Here is a 17,623-nt window from a genome sequence, read left to right as displayed (position 1 = left end):
TTCCCTGTGTTCATATCGCAAGTAGTTGTGCATTTCCAAGACATGTCAAAATCTCTTTGGAAAATAAAAGATCTCAGTGATCTCTACAAAGGTAACTAAACCCAATTAATTTAAGCTCTTAATTTCTAAATTTTTTATCCTACTCCATTCTCAGATGGCAAAGTATCCTCCTCATTTTACGTGTCAGGAACAGATCACAGAGTGATGAAGCTTATCAGGACAAAACAGCAAATAAATGCCTGAGGTTAAATTTAAATGCTAATGTTCACCCAAACTAGGGCTTAAGTCTTTTGTTATCTCACACACTGCAATATTTAATATGGGAAATATCACTAAGCTGCTATAGAACAGAAAGTGTAACTATTATTGAAAAACAGAGAAATAGTAACTCCATTTTTCTTCAGCTATTACATACACTGTATTCTGAACATGCCTAGAGAAAGTCAGATGGAGGTATAAAATGGGCAAGCATTGGGGAAAGAGGACAGAGGACTATCTTCAATCCTGTTTCTTCTGCACATGGCAGCAATTCATTTAAGGAAGTTAGGTATATACAACTATACTGACAATGTCATTTGCTGACACCAGGTTAGTATTTAGCACTCATTTTCAAACTGATGAAAAAAACTGCTTATTTTTGGTCAACCATGCAGGTGAAAGACCACTTAATATGGCTTCTTCAGATTTGATCAGATCCTCATCTATGTATTTCATTTTAAAGTTGTGCAAATGTGAGAATTAACTGTTGTTAAAAGAATTCCTCCAACCAAAACCATAACTCCCCATAGATGTTCAGCCATAGGGATTTTCATTTCAGGCTGCTGGCCATAGCCCTGTTTTCATCTGAAGCTTGGCACACCACCGCATGCCTCTGTATGAGTCAGTGACCAATGATTTACCTTTCAAGAGATTTTCTTGGTTCTTTAAACAAGGATGACAAAAAAAGCCCACCTTTATCCTAGTCAGTGAAGTTGAACTTGCCTTCCACCTACATTTGAGCAGTGAACACACATGATACCCTATAGCCCTACAATCACACTGTAGTTCTGATCCACTTCACTGTGTGACAGCCCCAGCTAGGCAAACGGTTTCTAGTTAGCTTCTGCTGGTACCATTCTAACCCAGAACTAAAGTTTCACAAGACTACAAGTAACAGTATATCTGAGATTTCGGTGCACCATACTCCCCTTTACAAACTAACTCAATATACAGTTTCCAGGCGGCTGGACACAACCTTTTTACACTGCTCGTCCGGCCGCCGATACGACTACCCCGGAGCTCCTCGCAAGCTCACGAGTGTCCGTAACCACCCGTGGTGAGGAGAATGGTTAAAGAGACCCGACCGTTCCCGAAGCCAGCGCCGAGGCCGCAGGAGACACGGGGCCATCGCCGAACGCCGCGGACGGCCCGCACCAGGCCGCGGACACGACCCCACTCCCCTCCGCCCAGCCCCCGGGCTGAGGCTGCCGCCGGCTCGACCCAGCGGCCACCCCGCCCGATGGACCCGGGCAGGGGGCGGGGAGGAGACGCCTGCAGCCACCGAGTCGGGCATGTGGGGCGGGTAGGGGGCTCTCCGTGCCCACGGAAGCACCATTACCTTGGCCAGCATTTTCTTGAGCTGGCTCTCGGAGACCGCCATGGCGGCCGGTCTCTCCTCCACCCAGCCGCCGCTCCCGCTGGTGGTCCCGCCGCCTCCGCCGCCGCTGCCACACACCGGCCCGGCCCGGCCCAGCCCCCCCCCGCTACATAAAAACAGGAAGCGCCCGAGAGCCCGCTTCCGGCAGCGACACCGCTTCCGCCCGGCCGTGACGACAGCTCTGGGTCGGGAGCTGCCTGCAGCTGAGGGGTGGTCGGCGCCCCGGGTACCGAAAACAGTGCACGGAACGCGGGTCTGAAGTGAGGTTTATTGTAAAAAAGTGCTCCTGGGAATTCATTCCATGGGAGAACGGAAAGTGCTGGGGCCCTTGGGTTGCTTTTCAATATAAACACGACTGACAAGCCACGACAGAAGCATCGGTCATACCTGAAACAGTTTGGAGCTTTTTATGATGAAAAGTAGTAATAAAACGCCCCCCAAAAACCAACACCTTGACTATTCAAATGAGAATAAATGGTCAGCATATTAAACAAAACACCTCAAAGAACAATGTAAGCACGTTATTTTATGCTGTTTTTTTCCTGGAGAGACTAAAAAACAGCCCCCAAAGTCCAGCTGTTGCATTGGGATATATAATATAGCAGCAAAGTTGGCCAGCTGTATCCATTACTAATTTTGTCATACCAGTGCCCACCACAAAGAGGAAATTTGAGTATTCAACGAAAAAAGAAATCTGAAATATTTAAGGCTTTTTTTTTTCTTTATATTTTTATCTTAATTCAGAAAGCAATGTAACTCAGAATTCTGTGTAAGGCTGGCTCCTTGTGAGACACAACTGGAAGGCACTAAGGAATAGATTTCTCACTGACACAGATACTACATGAGCTTAGAAAGCTTCATCAGCATTTAACTAGTCAGCCCTCAAGACACAGATGTGGAATGACTTTTCTAAACTGCCCACAGCAGAAGTGGAGGTCACATGCCTCCTCTGCCTGCAGTGTAGTGCTGAGGTATGGTTAGGGGGACTACAGTATTTTACCAGTGCAGCAAATCAAGAGGTTAGAGCCCAATAAACCCTTCATCTGAAAAACATGTGCTCTTTGATATACCTAAAACTCCACATCCTGCTTTTTCACTTCATACTTGGTTTCCCCTTAGTTGCAGGTTCTGTTCCCGTCTCAAGCAGCTGTATTCTGCTTGGGCTGATGTAAAGCTTACTGACATCAGCTGGTGAGGGATGACGGCCTGAGCTCACAGATACTTCTGCATTACTTAACTGCCAGACTTTTATTCTTTATTTGAAGCCCACCCCCTGTTCCTCCTGTTCAGGAAGAGCACCTGTTCCAGTGCTGCACAGGGTGTGTTACATGTACGGACCAAGAACTGCAGACACTTTAGTGCTCTGAACTTCCTCCCAAAATAAGAGCAAACCATGATCAGAAAGTCTCGGACATCATTAAACAGAAATTCAATATCCAGTATTTCAGGTTTGAAGGGTATTGTTAATGTCATGCTTTCACCTTTTTATCTGTTAGTAGGAAGCAGGAGTCCACATAAGAGCAATAGGCATGGAAGATCGAACTATCAAACTGCATCTCTGAGTGCCCTAAAGACCTGGAGTATGACCATGTTCTAAATGAGCCCCTAGTGAAGCACTTAAATACCAGGAGGAAGAGTTCTGGTGGGCTCTGGTCTCTGGAATTTCTGCAGAGCTGCGTAAGCCTTACTCCTAGGCTGTCTCCTAATGAGGTGCAAAGAGCTAAGAATAACCTAAGAACCAGGCTATAATTAGCAACAAAAAATCACAGGCAGAAGTCACCTGAATTTAGGTAAAACATTTTTCCATAGTACCCTCCTCATTTTGGCTACCAAAAGTGCACTTTTCAAATAAGCAATTACTGTGCAGTATTAAATAATTTAAATCAAAAGTGAGAAAGCACTTTTTGACAGTAAAGTAAAAAACCACCTTGTTTTACATAGAAATCCATATATACCATGCAACCCTTTCCATCTAGCTAATATTTGACTTGTGCAAGCAGACACTGTGGCTTCCCTTGCACTTGCTTACAGTGTCAGTTGCTGCTGAAGGTCATTAATTGATCCTGCAGAGCTCTGCAGTTTCTCTTGCACTAGTGGATCTTCTTCTAGTTTGACCATTTCAGTCATCCCGTTGCTTCCAAGAACACATGGCAGACTTAAGAATACTTCACTGTTTATATTGCAGCATCCCTGAAACAACATGCAAAGTACACTGTCAAACAGTTACTTAGTTTCAGCTTTGCCTGAAGCATGGAACTACATAGAAGAAATTGATTTTACACATGCAAGGATATTCCATCATGTGGCATGTTTTTTTATAGGTCAAATGTGAGTTATTTTAAATCCTGTGCAATAGGCTACTGAACAGAAACTGTAAAATATTATTGTACAGATAAAAAAAAGTATCTTGAACCGTGCCACCTTTGGAGGAGTTTCATAATACAGGTAAAGCAGACCTCTACATTGCAGGCAGTTCGTCCTACAAAAAACTGTTTAACCAGTTTGTTAGGTAGAAGAAGCAGGGATGCTTGCTAGGATGGTATCATTAGTTCTTTCAGGACTTCACAGATGAAATTAAAAAATGCAGCCAGAGAACGCTGTCAAGGAAACGTTTTTCAATTATTGATCCCATATGCATTCTGTGAGAGTCTTCAGTGAACTTATATCCCTGTAATTCAAGTTTACACTGCAAATTTTGTGGGAAATATCACATTCTGTAGTTACTCTGCAGTTTAAGAGACTTGTTACTCCTCTGTATTTGCATTTATCATTCATAAATTAATCATTCATAAATGATTAAAAACTTTACTTGAAAGCATAATGATGAAATTAGGTATAGCTCTGTACTAAATGCAATATGCAGCCTGCTCAATTTCCTTGCACCGGGACCTGCAAATCACCCTTCTGAAGCCTGTAAATAGAAGTGACAAGTACATGTTTCTACATGGGATTTACTTTCCTTACATGAAATGACTTCATGCTTTAATGAAGCCTCTTAGGATAAACTTAAAATTATAGACAGAACTTTGTTTGAAGATAAATGCAGCTTCATGATCTTCTCAATATAAAGTATCACTGAGTAAAAAAAAAGGCCATTTTAAAGCTGGTCAAATAAAATAATTGGCAGAAAATGCATTTTATACTTTCATAAAAGATACTGAACTCTTCTGGCCCCTGGACAAGTCTACAGTCAACACTGAGCGCACTGGGAGACTGCAACACAGATTTCTCTTCATTTACCAAATCCAGCTATTCTGGGAGAGCTGGTCAGCAACTCTGAATATTTCCCCACTGGAGTCTTGTATCTTTGGGAGAATAATCCACTTTTTATATCGGTTTCAGGTTAACACAATAATTGACTTTTGTTCATTTTTGGACTGGAATTGAAAACTATTGTTGGAAGAAAGTAACAGAAGTAGTGCTACTTCAGAACACCTCTTTAAGTGAGATGTCTGTGCTGCTAAAATTAATGGTCATATCCAGTATAAATAATAAAATTTTAGTGCCAACCAAAAGATATTAACACATTTACCTTTGCCAGAGTTGATACAGAATGAACCTTTCTTTTATCTTTCAATATACTGTCGGTCAAATCAGCAACCGAGAGCCCAACAGACCAAGATCTCTGACCTTTTCCCTTTAGAACTTCCATAGCTCTATATAAATCAGGAAAAGGAGAAAAACATGATGCTTAGATTTTAATTGTTCCTGTCTGGTTTATGTTTAAAACTCTATAGACAGATTAAGGCACCATATCAAGTAAAGTGTACTATAAAAATATGATTTCTGGTTTGGAAAACAACAGAAGAGAATGAAGAATTACTTTAAAACCCCACACACGATTGACCTGGCAGCTCTGATATTTTTAGTGTATATTCTACAAAGCCTGTCTTGTCCTTAGATCATCACAGGCACAACATTATTAAGAATTTCAGAAAGAGTGGCCATATACACATATCTGAAAGTGAGTAACACCCAGACCTACAAATTCCTGTAGACTCAATGTGTGAACATTTTAGGGCAAACTTCCTCCTCTTCATAAAGAGCTGAAGAGAAAGCCTCTGCAAACACCAAGTGCCTAAATGCGAAGAAAAAGAATTGAGAATGTAATGGTGTTACCTGTTAGCCACCGTTTCCCTTGAGTTACGAGCAGCCATTCCTTCTGTTTGAGCTGTGACTAAATTACAACTGGTCCACGCTGGTACTAAATAGAAACAATATTTAAATGCACATCTAAGCAGTGACTAAAATAGGTACCAGATAAGGTGAGAATAATAAAAAATAATAAACATACTAGTAATAAATTCAAGCTTTCCACACTGTCCTTCCTGCACAACAACCCAAATATAGCTAATAACCTTCTAAGGCTCCCAGGGCTGCTGAAATAAACTCCATCGCAGCACCTGGCCAGAGACTTGCTTAAAAAATTAAGTAATATGTAATAATTCCTACATGAGCAGCAACCTACCATATATTATACTACATGTCCTTCTTTTCTCAGTACATCTAACCTGTATTGTTTTACCAAATAAAAAGCATTTGAGGTTGTATTATCTTTTTTTTTTTTTTAACTATGACAAGTGTCAATTTGCTACCACTCCAGATCCACAGTCTTGGGCACACACCAAAACTACATTATTTGGAACCATTATTATGAAAATCTACCACCCTGCTTATGACCACCTGCATTACTTTTCTCGATTATTCATTCATTACTCAATTAGTTAAGCACTGCAAGGACATTATATACTCATAGTCATAAAGTATTACTTTACCTTTGTCTTCCCCTTGTTCACCAATGATCCAAGCATCTTTTGCCAGCACCTGTGCTTTCAAAAGGTTTGCCAGTATATTCCGAAATCTCTCAGTATCTAGGTTAGCACCTACTCCAATAACTCTGCTTTTGGGAAACCCACTCAGCTTCCATGACACATACGTCATTACTTCAACTGTATGTGAAAAAGAAAAATAGGTTGACAACGGAAGACCACTCAGAATTCAACACAACTGTGAACTATGACTTGCAATTCCCCAAAACTCAGGACCAAATTTACTTTAGAAAAGGTACGAGTATGTAAGGACATATCAGTAGTTTATTTCAACCTAAACCACCAAGTCACGTGGGGAAGAGGTGAAGAAAATTCACAGCCCAGATAAAGCTTAAAGAACAGTCTAATGGAACTTCAGAATGAGTCACCATGCTTCCTTCTACCAAAAATCTCACATGCTTCTAAATTTAATTCAGGCAGTGTTTAATTTCTTTACATTTGGCAAGCACTCTCTTTTCCATCTTCACAGATTTAAATGATAGGAAGGGCAAGAAGCACTTGACATATAGAGAAGGGCTGTCTTCAGTGTGTTTACAGGACAGAGAGGCTCACATTTATTCTTTCCCTTTTAGGTAGTGTTTTTGCTTTGCCTTAGTTCACAGTGTCAATGGTGCGACACATTTAAACTTTCCACCAAAACACAGATGTGATATTTACTATCAACACTGTATTACAGACATCAGTAGTCTGTGTGTGTGATCATGTATGGCACATAACGCACATGCATTTATCCTTACTACACAGGAGAAACATATATGTAAAACTCACAGCTGACAAGACAACACCCAATGGATGCTAATCTTGTAGATATGCTCATGTTGAAACTAGGCACAGAAACACACAGAAATACATACCTTCTACTCAAAGTACACTATTTTCTTTTATCTTGGTAACAGTAAAGAAAAAACCCTCAAAGTCAGTGTTCTGCTCAAAGCTGAAAATGAAAACATCTTTCAGAGTAGCAAGAATTTTTGACTGCTGGGTGTATTCATCAGCAACATTTTTAAATGGCCAAAAGAAAAAGCCAACTGAGGGATAGAACATTAGGTGAAGCACCAATATACCTGGACGAGAAGCAACAAGGAGAACAGTGTTCTGACTGTAGTGTGATATTGCTGGAATAATTCCTCTGAACAAATCCACGTTGCTTTGTATGACATCAAGATATGTTTGAGCATTACCCAGAGAATTAACTGTAAGTACCACAACTTTTGAATCAGCCGAAGCAGAAAAATCTGAAAACATAAAGAAAATAGGTTTTTAAAATTTATGTAATTCTACTAAGTTTTGGAGGCAAAACAGAGAGGTGTCCTGAGGGCTGAACTGCAGCATCCAGCTTAGCTAGGTCTTCTTCATGTCCTGTTTCCCCCCATATCCTCCAGTGTGGAATTCTGGGTGCTTCCACAGCACCTGTAAAACACAGGTTTCCTGCAGAACTACTTTCCCATTTCATAGTTGGCAAACAGAGATAGCAGACTGCAATTTGTTGAGGGTTACAGAGCAGAGACCAGAAAACATCTATACAGGGTTGACAGGTATGGTTTTCCAAGTACTGGCAAGAAAAGAAAAAAAACCCAACACAACAACAAAATTACCCATGAAAAATTATCCATGAAAAGTCTCCATTTTTATTCCACTTTTTAAATAAGGGGAAAAGCTTCATTTATCTGAGGTTTCTATATTTATTTTTTATTTTATTTTATAGCTTAAGCAAGGACATGTGGACAATCATAAAAACTGTTCCAAAAGTCTATGTAAGTAAAATGCATGTATTTATTAGCTCAAGAAAAGACACAACTATATTTGTTGAAGAAATTCTTAAGTCAAAACTGCCTTTGTTACAGATTATCTTAACTTTTACTGAATCTTTTTATATTTTGTGTTTGTTTGTGAAACAGTTAGCTATAGGAACATCTTGGTTTAGGTTAGCTTTTATGTTAGCATGGGTTGCTGTTCTGCTTGAAATCGGACGCTGCATTGCTTGAAATCCCTATTGTCTCTAACATGTTAGGCTTAGTCCTTATACTCTCTAGACCATAACCAGAGCACCTAGGGTCTATTATATACAGGATGAGTTATCTGAAACTTGGCAACAAAACTTACTTTTAAGGTGTCCTGAAGTAAACTGCCTTTATTATAATACTAAAAAACACACCTACAGATTAAGAACACCCTTGCCCAGGTGAAGACCCTTCCTCCACACAAGCATAGTAACAGAAGAGAATGACACAGCAGATATTATAATTGTAATGGTGAAATCGGCATTGGGTGTGCTTGATTTGTGGAAATCCCACCAAGCACTGCAATAAAGAAGTGCCTGCTTCTTAATGCTACATTGGTAATTAAGGAGTTTTATTCTCCCAACTTTCAGCGACACCTTGAGGGGGTAACTGAATATATAAGTCCCACACAGGTGATCAGCTTGGGCACAGTAACAATGTAATTTGACTGTCACACCACTTCTGAAACCAGCTGAAGCCAAAGCAGAGGCCTACTGTACTGGAAGTATACTGGAAGCATGCTAAGCAGGATATAATTAATATCACTTTGCCTCAAGCCTAGATGTAAGCATACTAAAATAACAGGTGACTGTCTAAGCATTTTGTAGTATTTTAACACTAATAACAGCACAGCTGGCAACAAGCTTTTTCTATCCAAATGTAAATATACAATAGGTAACTACAAAGGCACAAACAGAGATTTGTGGTACAGCTACACAACCAGGGCTCAGGAAGAGAATGTGCTATCAGTACAATCTGCAAGATAGATTAAAGGATGTAGAGCAGGCAATGACAGGTGCAGAATAAGCAGCTAAGATGCTTGGTGAAACCAGAACAAGTCCCTGTCTCCAAAATAAGAAAAAGCACATCAGAAGCACAGGAAAAAAAAAATAAAACTTAATCTTGCAGAGGGCACAAGGACATAAAACCACAACACACAAGTGAGGAAGAATGGTGAAGTTGCTCAATTCAGTTCCAGCTTTCCCTGTGGAAGAACTTTTGAGCCACAGCACCTCAACCTCTGCTACTAAGACCCTCAAAGACTAGCCACCACCACTAGTTATGGAGACATGGTATTGACTTGAATTGTACACTCACAGCTGAGGACAAGATTGTTAAGAACTAATTGTTTGAATATGCAGTGATGGTGATTAAGAACTATTGGCCATGTACAGGCTTAATGACCATCGATCTAGCAAAGTAGCATTTTGAAATTTACCTTTACTTATTAGCCTTAAAAACACTGCTCTCACAGTTACTTCTGATTGCTCAGCATACACATACTTCCATACCCCTTCCTTCCCTCTCTCTACTTATGGCTCTGAAGTAATAGCTTGGCTTCTCTATATTTCTGCACAAGTCGAATTTCAGTATTAGCCTTTCACCTTGGAAGTAGAGACTTGCATACCTCTACCTATATAAACAGAATGAAAAAAGCCTGAAATAAAAGTGATGCAAGCTTTGCTGAGCCTTCTATTAACAATTCTACCCTGAAAAGAAGAAGAAAAGTAAGAAGCTATGGAAAAATAATTTTAAAATTTTAAATTTTAAAAAGATGGCCTATACACCAGACTCTCTGTATCTCCCCAGGTGTCCCTCTCTCATTAAAATGAGCACAACCACACACAGTATGTATTTGTTCCCATTCCAGAAACAACATCTAATACCTTTGCTGATCTCCACGTTTGGCAAAGCAAAGATGTCCAAGTCCATGGTTCCTCCTTTTGCTGCACCTTCAGAAAGATCCAAAAGAACCACCTTGTCTGCAGTACCCTGTATTAATAAAAATAATGCAGATGAAAATTAAAACAAACAAAATTTTGTTCTTGTAGGGGTGAGGAACATATCCCTGTGTTGCTCCAATTCCAGTGTTTGCTGTACTGTGTAGATAACAAACAAAATTGCTCATCAAAATTACTGCCAAATCACAAAAGAAACAATTCAGTTTAGTGAGTTTAATTGCAAAATAACTCATTATGAAACAAACAAAAACCTCACAAAACCATCCCTGGGAAGTTCTAAATGTTGGCATTACTGATGTCTCTGAGCATACATCCACAATGAAGTGCAGACCCTCTAGAGACTAACCTTTTCCAGGGGACTGGAAGATCCTGACGGTAAGAGGCTACTACTTAGGCAAGAATCCTTTAAGTAAGGATTTTCAAAATATGTGAATTTGATATTCAACCTTTTGTATTTAAAAGGTGACTGAGAAAATGGGGCAGAAACTAACACTTATGTGTGTCCATGAGTTAACTGATGAGGCAAATGAGAGAAGCAGTCACATGGCTTACAAGTTATTGAAACTGCTGAGTTATTTCTATGAGCCAGACACTAAGAACTAAACTGAAACCTGTCTATTAATTAGGGCTGTTGCTATTTATAATAATTATGTACCTTTGCTGCAACTGCTAGCACACATGCAATGCCAAGTTCTCCAGCTCCAACAATAGTAATTTTGTTAATACATCCTTCAGTTTTGCCTCCACCAATTTTACTCTTTGATTTCAAGTCAGTCTCTCCTACAATTAAAAGAAAACCACAGACTTTAGTACTGGTCCACACTGTATCAATACAAGCACTGCTGCTTCTTAAAGAATCATAGTTGTGCCAGAGTTAAACCAAATTATATAAACTTTTTCAAAATAGTGGTCAAGTGTGACCACAGAAAATTAATCACAACTTGCAAGGTGTAAAACACAAATACTCCTCTCTGGAAAAGAATGTTTTTTTTCACCAAGTAGAAAATATGAGCATAACACCACCAAGAAGCTAGGCACTAAGACCATACAAACAATACTCCCTTTGCTACTGTTACAGGTGTGAATATATACCACAGTCGTAACATTTGTAAAAGATCTCATATTTTGAAAAGACCTGTGTCTTGGTTTAAGCCCAGCTGTAAATCAGAACCACGCAGTCTCTCTCTCACTCCTCCCCATCCCTCAGGAAGTGGGAGGGGGGGGTGAGGTGGTGGTGAAAGAGAGACTGGGATTTGATGGAAAATGGAATTTGATTAAAATACAATGATCTTAGGTTCTTTAGCCAATGTTACTGGTAACAACAATTCTGAGTATAAGGCAGAGAGATTTGTAACAGAAACACTGATTGCCTAGCAATGTGAATTGTGTGGACATGCACGTGTGCTCACAAGCATGTGTGTGTATAAAATTACTAGAAGAAATAGCAGAAAAGGGTTAAATGGGAAGATTTGCACTACGTGCCACAGATCACCATCGTGATTTCACTAAAAGAAGAAGAAAACACTGAACTAAAGAAAATGTGTCAAGATGAACAACAGGACTGGACCCGTAAAATACCCGTATAAAGAAAACATGAGAACTGTGAAAATCAGGAATTTTGCCCAAGACTTACAATGGGTGAGATAAAGTAATGAGGCAAAAATGCCAAATGGCATCCACTCCTGAAGAGTACAAAAGTCAAGTCCAAAATCAGCTTGTCACCACTGAACAAGAAGAACCTAAGAGACCTGATATGGACTCAACAGCCAGCACTCCTTGTCCTTAGTGTTGCACACCCATGTCTGTGATCAGATGGGTCTCAGGGCTTATGACTGTGGATGTCAGAGTATGAGTAAATGAGATCTGAGAGAATGAGATCTGAGAGAATGAATGATTATGATTTGGTAAAATCAACTTGTTTATAATAAAATCACATTTCTCTTACACAAGATCTTATATTGAGTTTTGCCGCAGTAATTTCCAGCAAATGAGCAGTACCAAGTCTACAGAATTTTTCAGTAGGCTTAAATGCAAAATGAGCTGCTTACTCAAATTAAGAGAATCTGAGCTCTCTGCTCAAAAGTAGGCACTTTTGATTATACAAAGAAAATACCAAGAACTATGGGCATGCAAACACTAAAACCTCAGATATTAAAATTGCGTAGGAAACTTTGCGATATCAACTAATAACAATAAACAAAGCATACACTGTGTAAGAACAGTACTAACAAATATATGAAAACATCCACACCTTCAGTAATCTTTGCAATGTAGGAGAGAAGTTCCGATTGCCGAGCTGCATCAGAAGATGACAGTGAATACAAAGGCAGCTCTTCCTCAAATTTTGCAATCATTTCCCTGATTAATCCAAGGACAGTTGATTTAGGCTGAAATATAGCAATACAGAAGACAAAACAGTTGAGTAGCTATTCCATGGAGTGGTATCAGCTGTAACGAGCAGGAGTTCATAAAGATCCTAGCTATACAAAATTTGTTTAAATTATAAATCTTGACACCCTTAACACATAAACTTACGGGGAAAAAAAGCACTACAAGAAGGTAATTTCTAAACAGGAGTATAGACTAAAAGGAATTTAACAAAAAGGAATTATAAAATTTGAATTATTAGTGCAACTAGTTTTTGAAAGCATCCACGAACATATGGAAGCCTTTGATATAGCCACATCCAATATTATAAATGGGACAAATCATAGCTCAAGGCAGGATAGTTCAGTCTTCTCAGACAAGCTTAGCTGTCTGGAGCTTTGGCAATTCAATCCTCTTTTGAGCAAATCATGCAGCAGAAATCAGTAAAAGTTTCCATTCTATAACAATAATGTGAAATATGTCCCATCCATTTCAGAAAACTAACATTCATTAAATAATTTTTACTGGCCTGGCCTGGCAGTCTCCTTTATGTAAGTTATTTAATACAGAGCATAAAATCATTTAGAAATGATTTAGAAATGGCACTGGCTTTTGAATCTCTATGCTAACATTTCAGAGTTCTGCTGAGACATACACAAAAGACAGAAACTTCCACTGAACTTTCTTGAGGGACACTCAACTGTTGTAATATTACTACTTACTATTCATAGAAACAGAGGCTTACATTGCTTTGTAATAAAGTCAGTCCTCTTTTCCTCAGCTTAAAATAATTTTCCTTACAATCACTAAACTTCCTTACAATTGCTTTAGACTGTCTAAAAGAGACATAACATTCTGCTTCTCTTTGCAGAATCATGACATAATTAAGGTTATCCAAAAAATACAGAAAACAAAAAGCCCTGAACCCTACCTACTCTTCCCTATTGATCTCCATAAGATACCGTTCATTATTCCCAAATACTTCCCCCTCCCCTGTCAGCCACTCCACCTCTTACATGGCTCCAGTTTTGCAGGTAGGGCAAATAAATCCTGCCATGAGCATCAACATGCTTTCCTACTGAAATGCCCATGTTCACAGTTGGCTTCAAGAAGCAAATGGGGGGAGCAAAGGGATGAGAATCCAGAATCCACAGACGAATAGGTATGTTATAGGAATTACCTGTTCAACACAAAATAAAAGCCATTACTAGCTTCTGCACTGAGAAGAGGCACTAAAAAACAGGCATGTATGCATGTGATTCACAGTTTGTAATAACAAAATGAAAAAGCCTGATGGATCACTTTCCAGATTCACACTGGAAAGTGTTTGTTACTGTGGCTAGTTAATAGGAACAGACTTGTCTGGATCAACTTAAAGTACTACCATTGTGTGTTTCTTAATATAAGGCTTCACAGTTGTTTTGCTTCCCAGAGTATTGTATCAGCCTATTCCATCTAACTAACGTGTCTCCTTTTCTGGCCAAAGAAATCTCTTACAGCTACACATTTTCTATTTATTTTAGGACTCAACAAGTGATGCAAAGAGGCATCTATCAAGAACTTTATCTCTGACTTCAAAGGCTTTAAGTTAAAAAATGGAGAATAACCTATGAGCTATTTTTGGACATTGCCTGTACAAGCATAGGGTTTGTAGAGTTCATGCAATCTTCATTAGAACCAAAGAGTTTTCCTAAACAGTCTCAAAGGACATGATTTTTTTAATAGTTAGTTGACTCATCTAATTAATAGCACCATATTTCATCATCTATGTGTGCATGAAGGCACTTGCAGTAGAAGTGGCTTCTGCCAATTCATGCAAAATCCTTTACAGCCATTTTTAATGAAGTTGCACAGTGCATTGTTAACAGGCAGTACCCAACATACTTTATATTTAGGTTCATAACTTGTAAAGAGATTATATTTGATTTATCTTACCATATTTCACTGGAACAGTACCACTAAAATTCAGAAGGTCCTTCTGTGATCCATCCTTGAAGGCTGAAAGTAAAAATGCTATTTTAAAAAATAGTAGTAATAAATCCATTTGAATCTGGCATAGCAATCCACTATACAGAACAAATTTTTCTTCAGAAATTAAACCCACTGCTGAAAGAACCAAGGCTTAAATGTTACAAAGATCCCCCCCCCTTTGATATAATTCCTTGAAAGAATCTTGATGAAAATTGCATTGGTACAACTAAGCACATCATCAGTTTGATGTCTGAACTTCCTTCTCCTGGCTAATGCTGGTGACTTTCACTCAGGCTGAGGGATTCTGGAAGTTATCCCTGATAAGCTAAAGACATCAAAATGCTTTCAGTACAATCATGAGATAAAGGAAAAATGCTGTTACATAGAAAGAATTTGAAAGAATATCAATCTTCTATAACTAGTGACAAGTTAAAATTAATTTTTGTGAATGAGTTGCTTCATTTTTTTACTTGTATGAATCCTTGGAAGAACTTTCAAAAAGAGTCACATGGTATAAGAGATTTTACTGCAAGTCAAAATAAAGATTGGAACACAATGAAAGGAATTAACACTATTTAGATTCTATTACACACAGCCTAAATTTATGGCAACTAAGAATCTCCACAATTAGTTCAAAGTATCACTTCTTACTGTATGTGTTCATGGAGAATGTGAAGTTTGGGTAGGTCTTATTAACATTCTTCAGTTCTTCTATGGTCAGGTCTCTGAACTTGTACTGGGAAGGGAGAGAAAAAAAATGCTGAACTTCAAAAGCCTCTTTCATTACCAGAGATATGGAAAAGGAACCAAGAGAAGGTAGAAGGGGAAGGTAACAATTACTTGTAGATTATAAATAGTTTTGGTGTGAAATAAATTTAAAAAAAACCCACAAAAACAACCCCCCCAAAAGAAATAGATTTAAAAGTATCACAAGTCTGCCGGTGCTACAATAGAGCTCACATTCTGAGCATCACTCCTTATATAGCATTTCTTCCCCTTTACAGCTGTATGAGCAGAAGCCTAATAAATTCAGTCTCCTCTCACTCAATAATTAAAAACAATATAAAATATAAACCTCTTAGAAAAAAAGAAGTTACCTTATTACTGACACAGTTATTAGTTTCATAAGGTCGATATCCACAGACATATTAAGTGTAAGTCATTAGTCTCTGGGAATTATTTTCCATGTTTAAACTGTCCTGGAGAGCTGAGAAAATTCCAACAAAATAACACATCTCTCTTTCCTGCCTGCAGAAAACCTGCCTACAGATTAACTGAAGTACCAGTACTTGAAATGTGATCTTGAAAGTAATTATCAGCACTCATGGATCACTCCTACTTTATTTAGCCTGTCCCCAGCCAGTCCAATACCTGCACTTCCAAGAGGTTTTGCATCCTCCCACATCTGAAAGGTATGAAGAATATTTCCTAGGTTAAGGCATCTGCTTCTCATTTAAGGAAGTCTGGAGCTGTCCTGGAGCCCTTGCCTAAGCAGACACAGCTGCAGCCTGAGAGTGGCTTGAAGATCTGCCCACTGCACTGCAATGCTTGTCACAAAGTAGCAGCTAAAATCTTTAACCCCTTCAGTAAGGCACCCCACCAGAAGCAGCAGCAATACTACAGCTATGTGGATGGCATGATTATTTTCTGCTTCTTGGAAGAAAACACAAAGCTGCTGAAAAGAAGCACCTTTTAGTTAGCTTCTCCCTGTTCAGTCTTACAGGGTACTGCGAAGTCAAGCAGTAAAAAGAAATAAAACCAAAAGTGCCTAAGTTAGGAATGTCTATACAATTTAAATTTAATACATTTAGGTCAATACAGCTGGTTGTGAAATCAAAGCCATCTTTCCCCCAGCTGACCCCCTCTCTTATTTGTAATGCAAAATGAGACATTCTTATTAAATATTTAGTTATTTTCTGAGGATGAGAGGACTTCTAAGGTGAGTCAGATACTGACCTTTCTCACTTTGCATCTAAAGTTTTTTAAATACACATACCTCAGTTTCTCAAACTGAAATTAAAACATCTTTACCTCAGAGGGATGCTGTGAAAATTAATCTGTGTTTATAAATCGTGAAGATATTAACGCAAGGATTGTCACAAAGCCCCCCCAAGTAAATTAATAATTTCCTGTAGGGTGAAGTTTCAGTCGCATGCAGCCCATCACACACGTTACTGTGTCCTGAACCACAGGAAGAAAATTACACACAGTAGAAATGCAAACAGCTGCAGTAATTGAATGTAAATCACAGAACCAATGAATGGTTTGGGTTGGAAGGGATCTGAAAGCTCATCCAGCTCCAACCCCCTGCCATGGCCAGGGACACCTTCCACTAGACCAGGTTGCTCCAAGCCCTGCCTTGAGCACTGCCAGGGGTGGGGCAGCCACAGCTTCTCTGGGCAACCTGTGCCATGGCCTCACTACCCTCACAGGGAAGAGCTTCTGCCTAGGATCTAATCTAAATACATCCTCCTTCAATTGTAAGTCATTACCCCTTGTCCTATGAGCCCTTGTAAAAAGTTCCTCTCCAGATCTCTCGTAGGCCCCCTTTAGGGGGGGCACTGGCAACTGCTCCAAGCTCTCCCCGGAACCTTCCCTTCTCCAGACTGAACAGCTCCATCTCTCCCTGTACCCTGAGAGGGACTGAAGCCTTCTACAAAACTGAAGACGGCACGGCTGCTGCTGACCCCTCCTCCGCTCTGCCCGTCCCTCCCAGCGCCTCATTTTCTGACTCGCGGGAAGTGTCACTGACAGCGTGCCGCCAAGCATTGCATAGCATCGCACAGCATCGCACAGCATCGCACAGCATCGCACAGCATCGCATCGCATCTCATCTCCCACGGCCGCATCGCACACCCCGGCCTCTCCCGTTTCGGGCCAGCCGCCATCTCCCCCACACCCCCTCCTCCCCCTTGGCGCGCCGCCGCCGGGGCTCGCGCGCCCCCTCCCCGCCCAGGCACGCGCACCTTGCCCAGCTGCTTCCGCAGCGCCTCCTCCGAGAACGCCATGGCGGCGGCGGCTGCGCGCGCCCGGCCGCCTCCCAGCAGCCCTTGCGCGGGACAGGCGCGCCCGCCCTCA

General features: G+C 40.0%; 2 protein-coding genes across 4 annotated transcripts in view; both read right to left on the bottom strand.

Moving 5' to 3' along the window:
* Positions 1-1,696, bottom strand: part of TSG101 (tumor susceptibility 101) — an 18,769-nt gene extending 17,073 nt beyond the window's left edge. Inside the window, exon 1 of the mRNA XM_061342536.1 lies at positions 1,598-1,696. Coding sequence (XP_061198520.1) covers positions 1,598-1,639 — 42 coding nt within the window. The 5' untranslated portion in view covers positions 1,640-1,696. The remainder of the gene's footprint in view (positions 1-1,597) is intronic.
* Positions 1-17,623, bottom strand: part of UEVLD (UEV and lactate/malate dehyrogenase domains) — a 19,067-nt gene extending 1,444 nt beyond the window's left edge. Inside the window, exons 1-12 of one of the 3 annotated variants that reach the window (XM_061342533.1) lie at positions 17,512-17,623; positions 15,197-15,281; positions 14,510-14,572; positions 13,591-13,754; positions 12,459-12,594; positions 10,863-10,987; positions 10,133-10,238; positions 7,530-7,700; positions 6,412-6,585; positions 5,756-5,840; positions 5,169-5,292; positions 3,666-3,826 (exon numbers count right to left, since the gene is read on the bottom strand). In XM_061342533.1, coding sequence (XP_061198517.1) covers positions 3,666-3,826; positions 5,169-5,292; positions 5,756-5,840; positions 6,412-6,585; positions 7,530-7,700; positions 10,133-10,238; positions 10,863-10,987; positions 12,459-12,594; positions 13,591-13,754; positions 14,510-14,572; positions 15,197-15,281; positions 17,512-17,553 — 1,436 coding nt within the window. In that variant the 5' untranslated portion in view covers positions 17,554-17,623. Of the gene's footprint in view, positions 1-3,665; positions 3,827-5,168; positions 5,293-5,755; positions 5,841-6,411; positions 6,586-7,319; positions 7,701-10,132; positions 10,239-10,862; positions 10,988-12,458; positions 12,595-13,590; positions 13,755-14,509; positions 14,573-15,196; positions 15,282-17,511 lie in introns of those variants that run through there. The other 2 variants (XM_061342535.1, XM_061342534.1) reach the window with 2 other exon arrangements.

This window comes from Neopsephotus bourkii, unplaced genomic scaffold, assembly GCF_033783945.1.
Source record: "Neopsephotus bourkii isolate Nb327-2 ecotype Australia unplaced genomic scaffold, CSIRO-AGI_Nbou_v1 NB_1792, whole genome shotgun sequence".
Classification (NCBI taxonomy): Eukaryota; Metazoa; Chordata; class Aves; order Psittaciformes; family Psittacidae; genus Neopsephotus; species Neopsephotus bourkii.
This window is presented reverse-complemented; position numbering and strand designations above follow the sequence as displayed.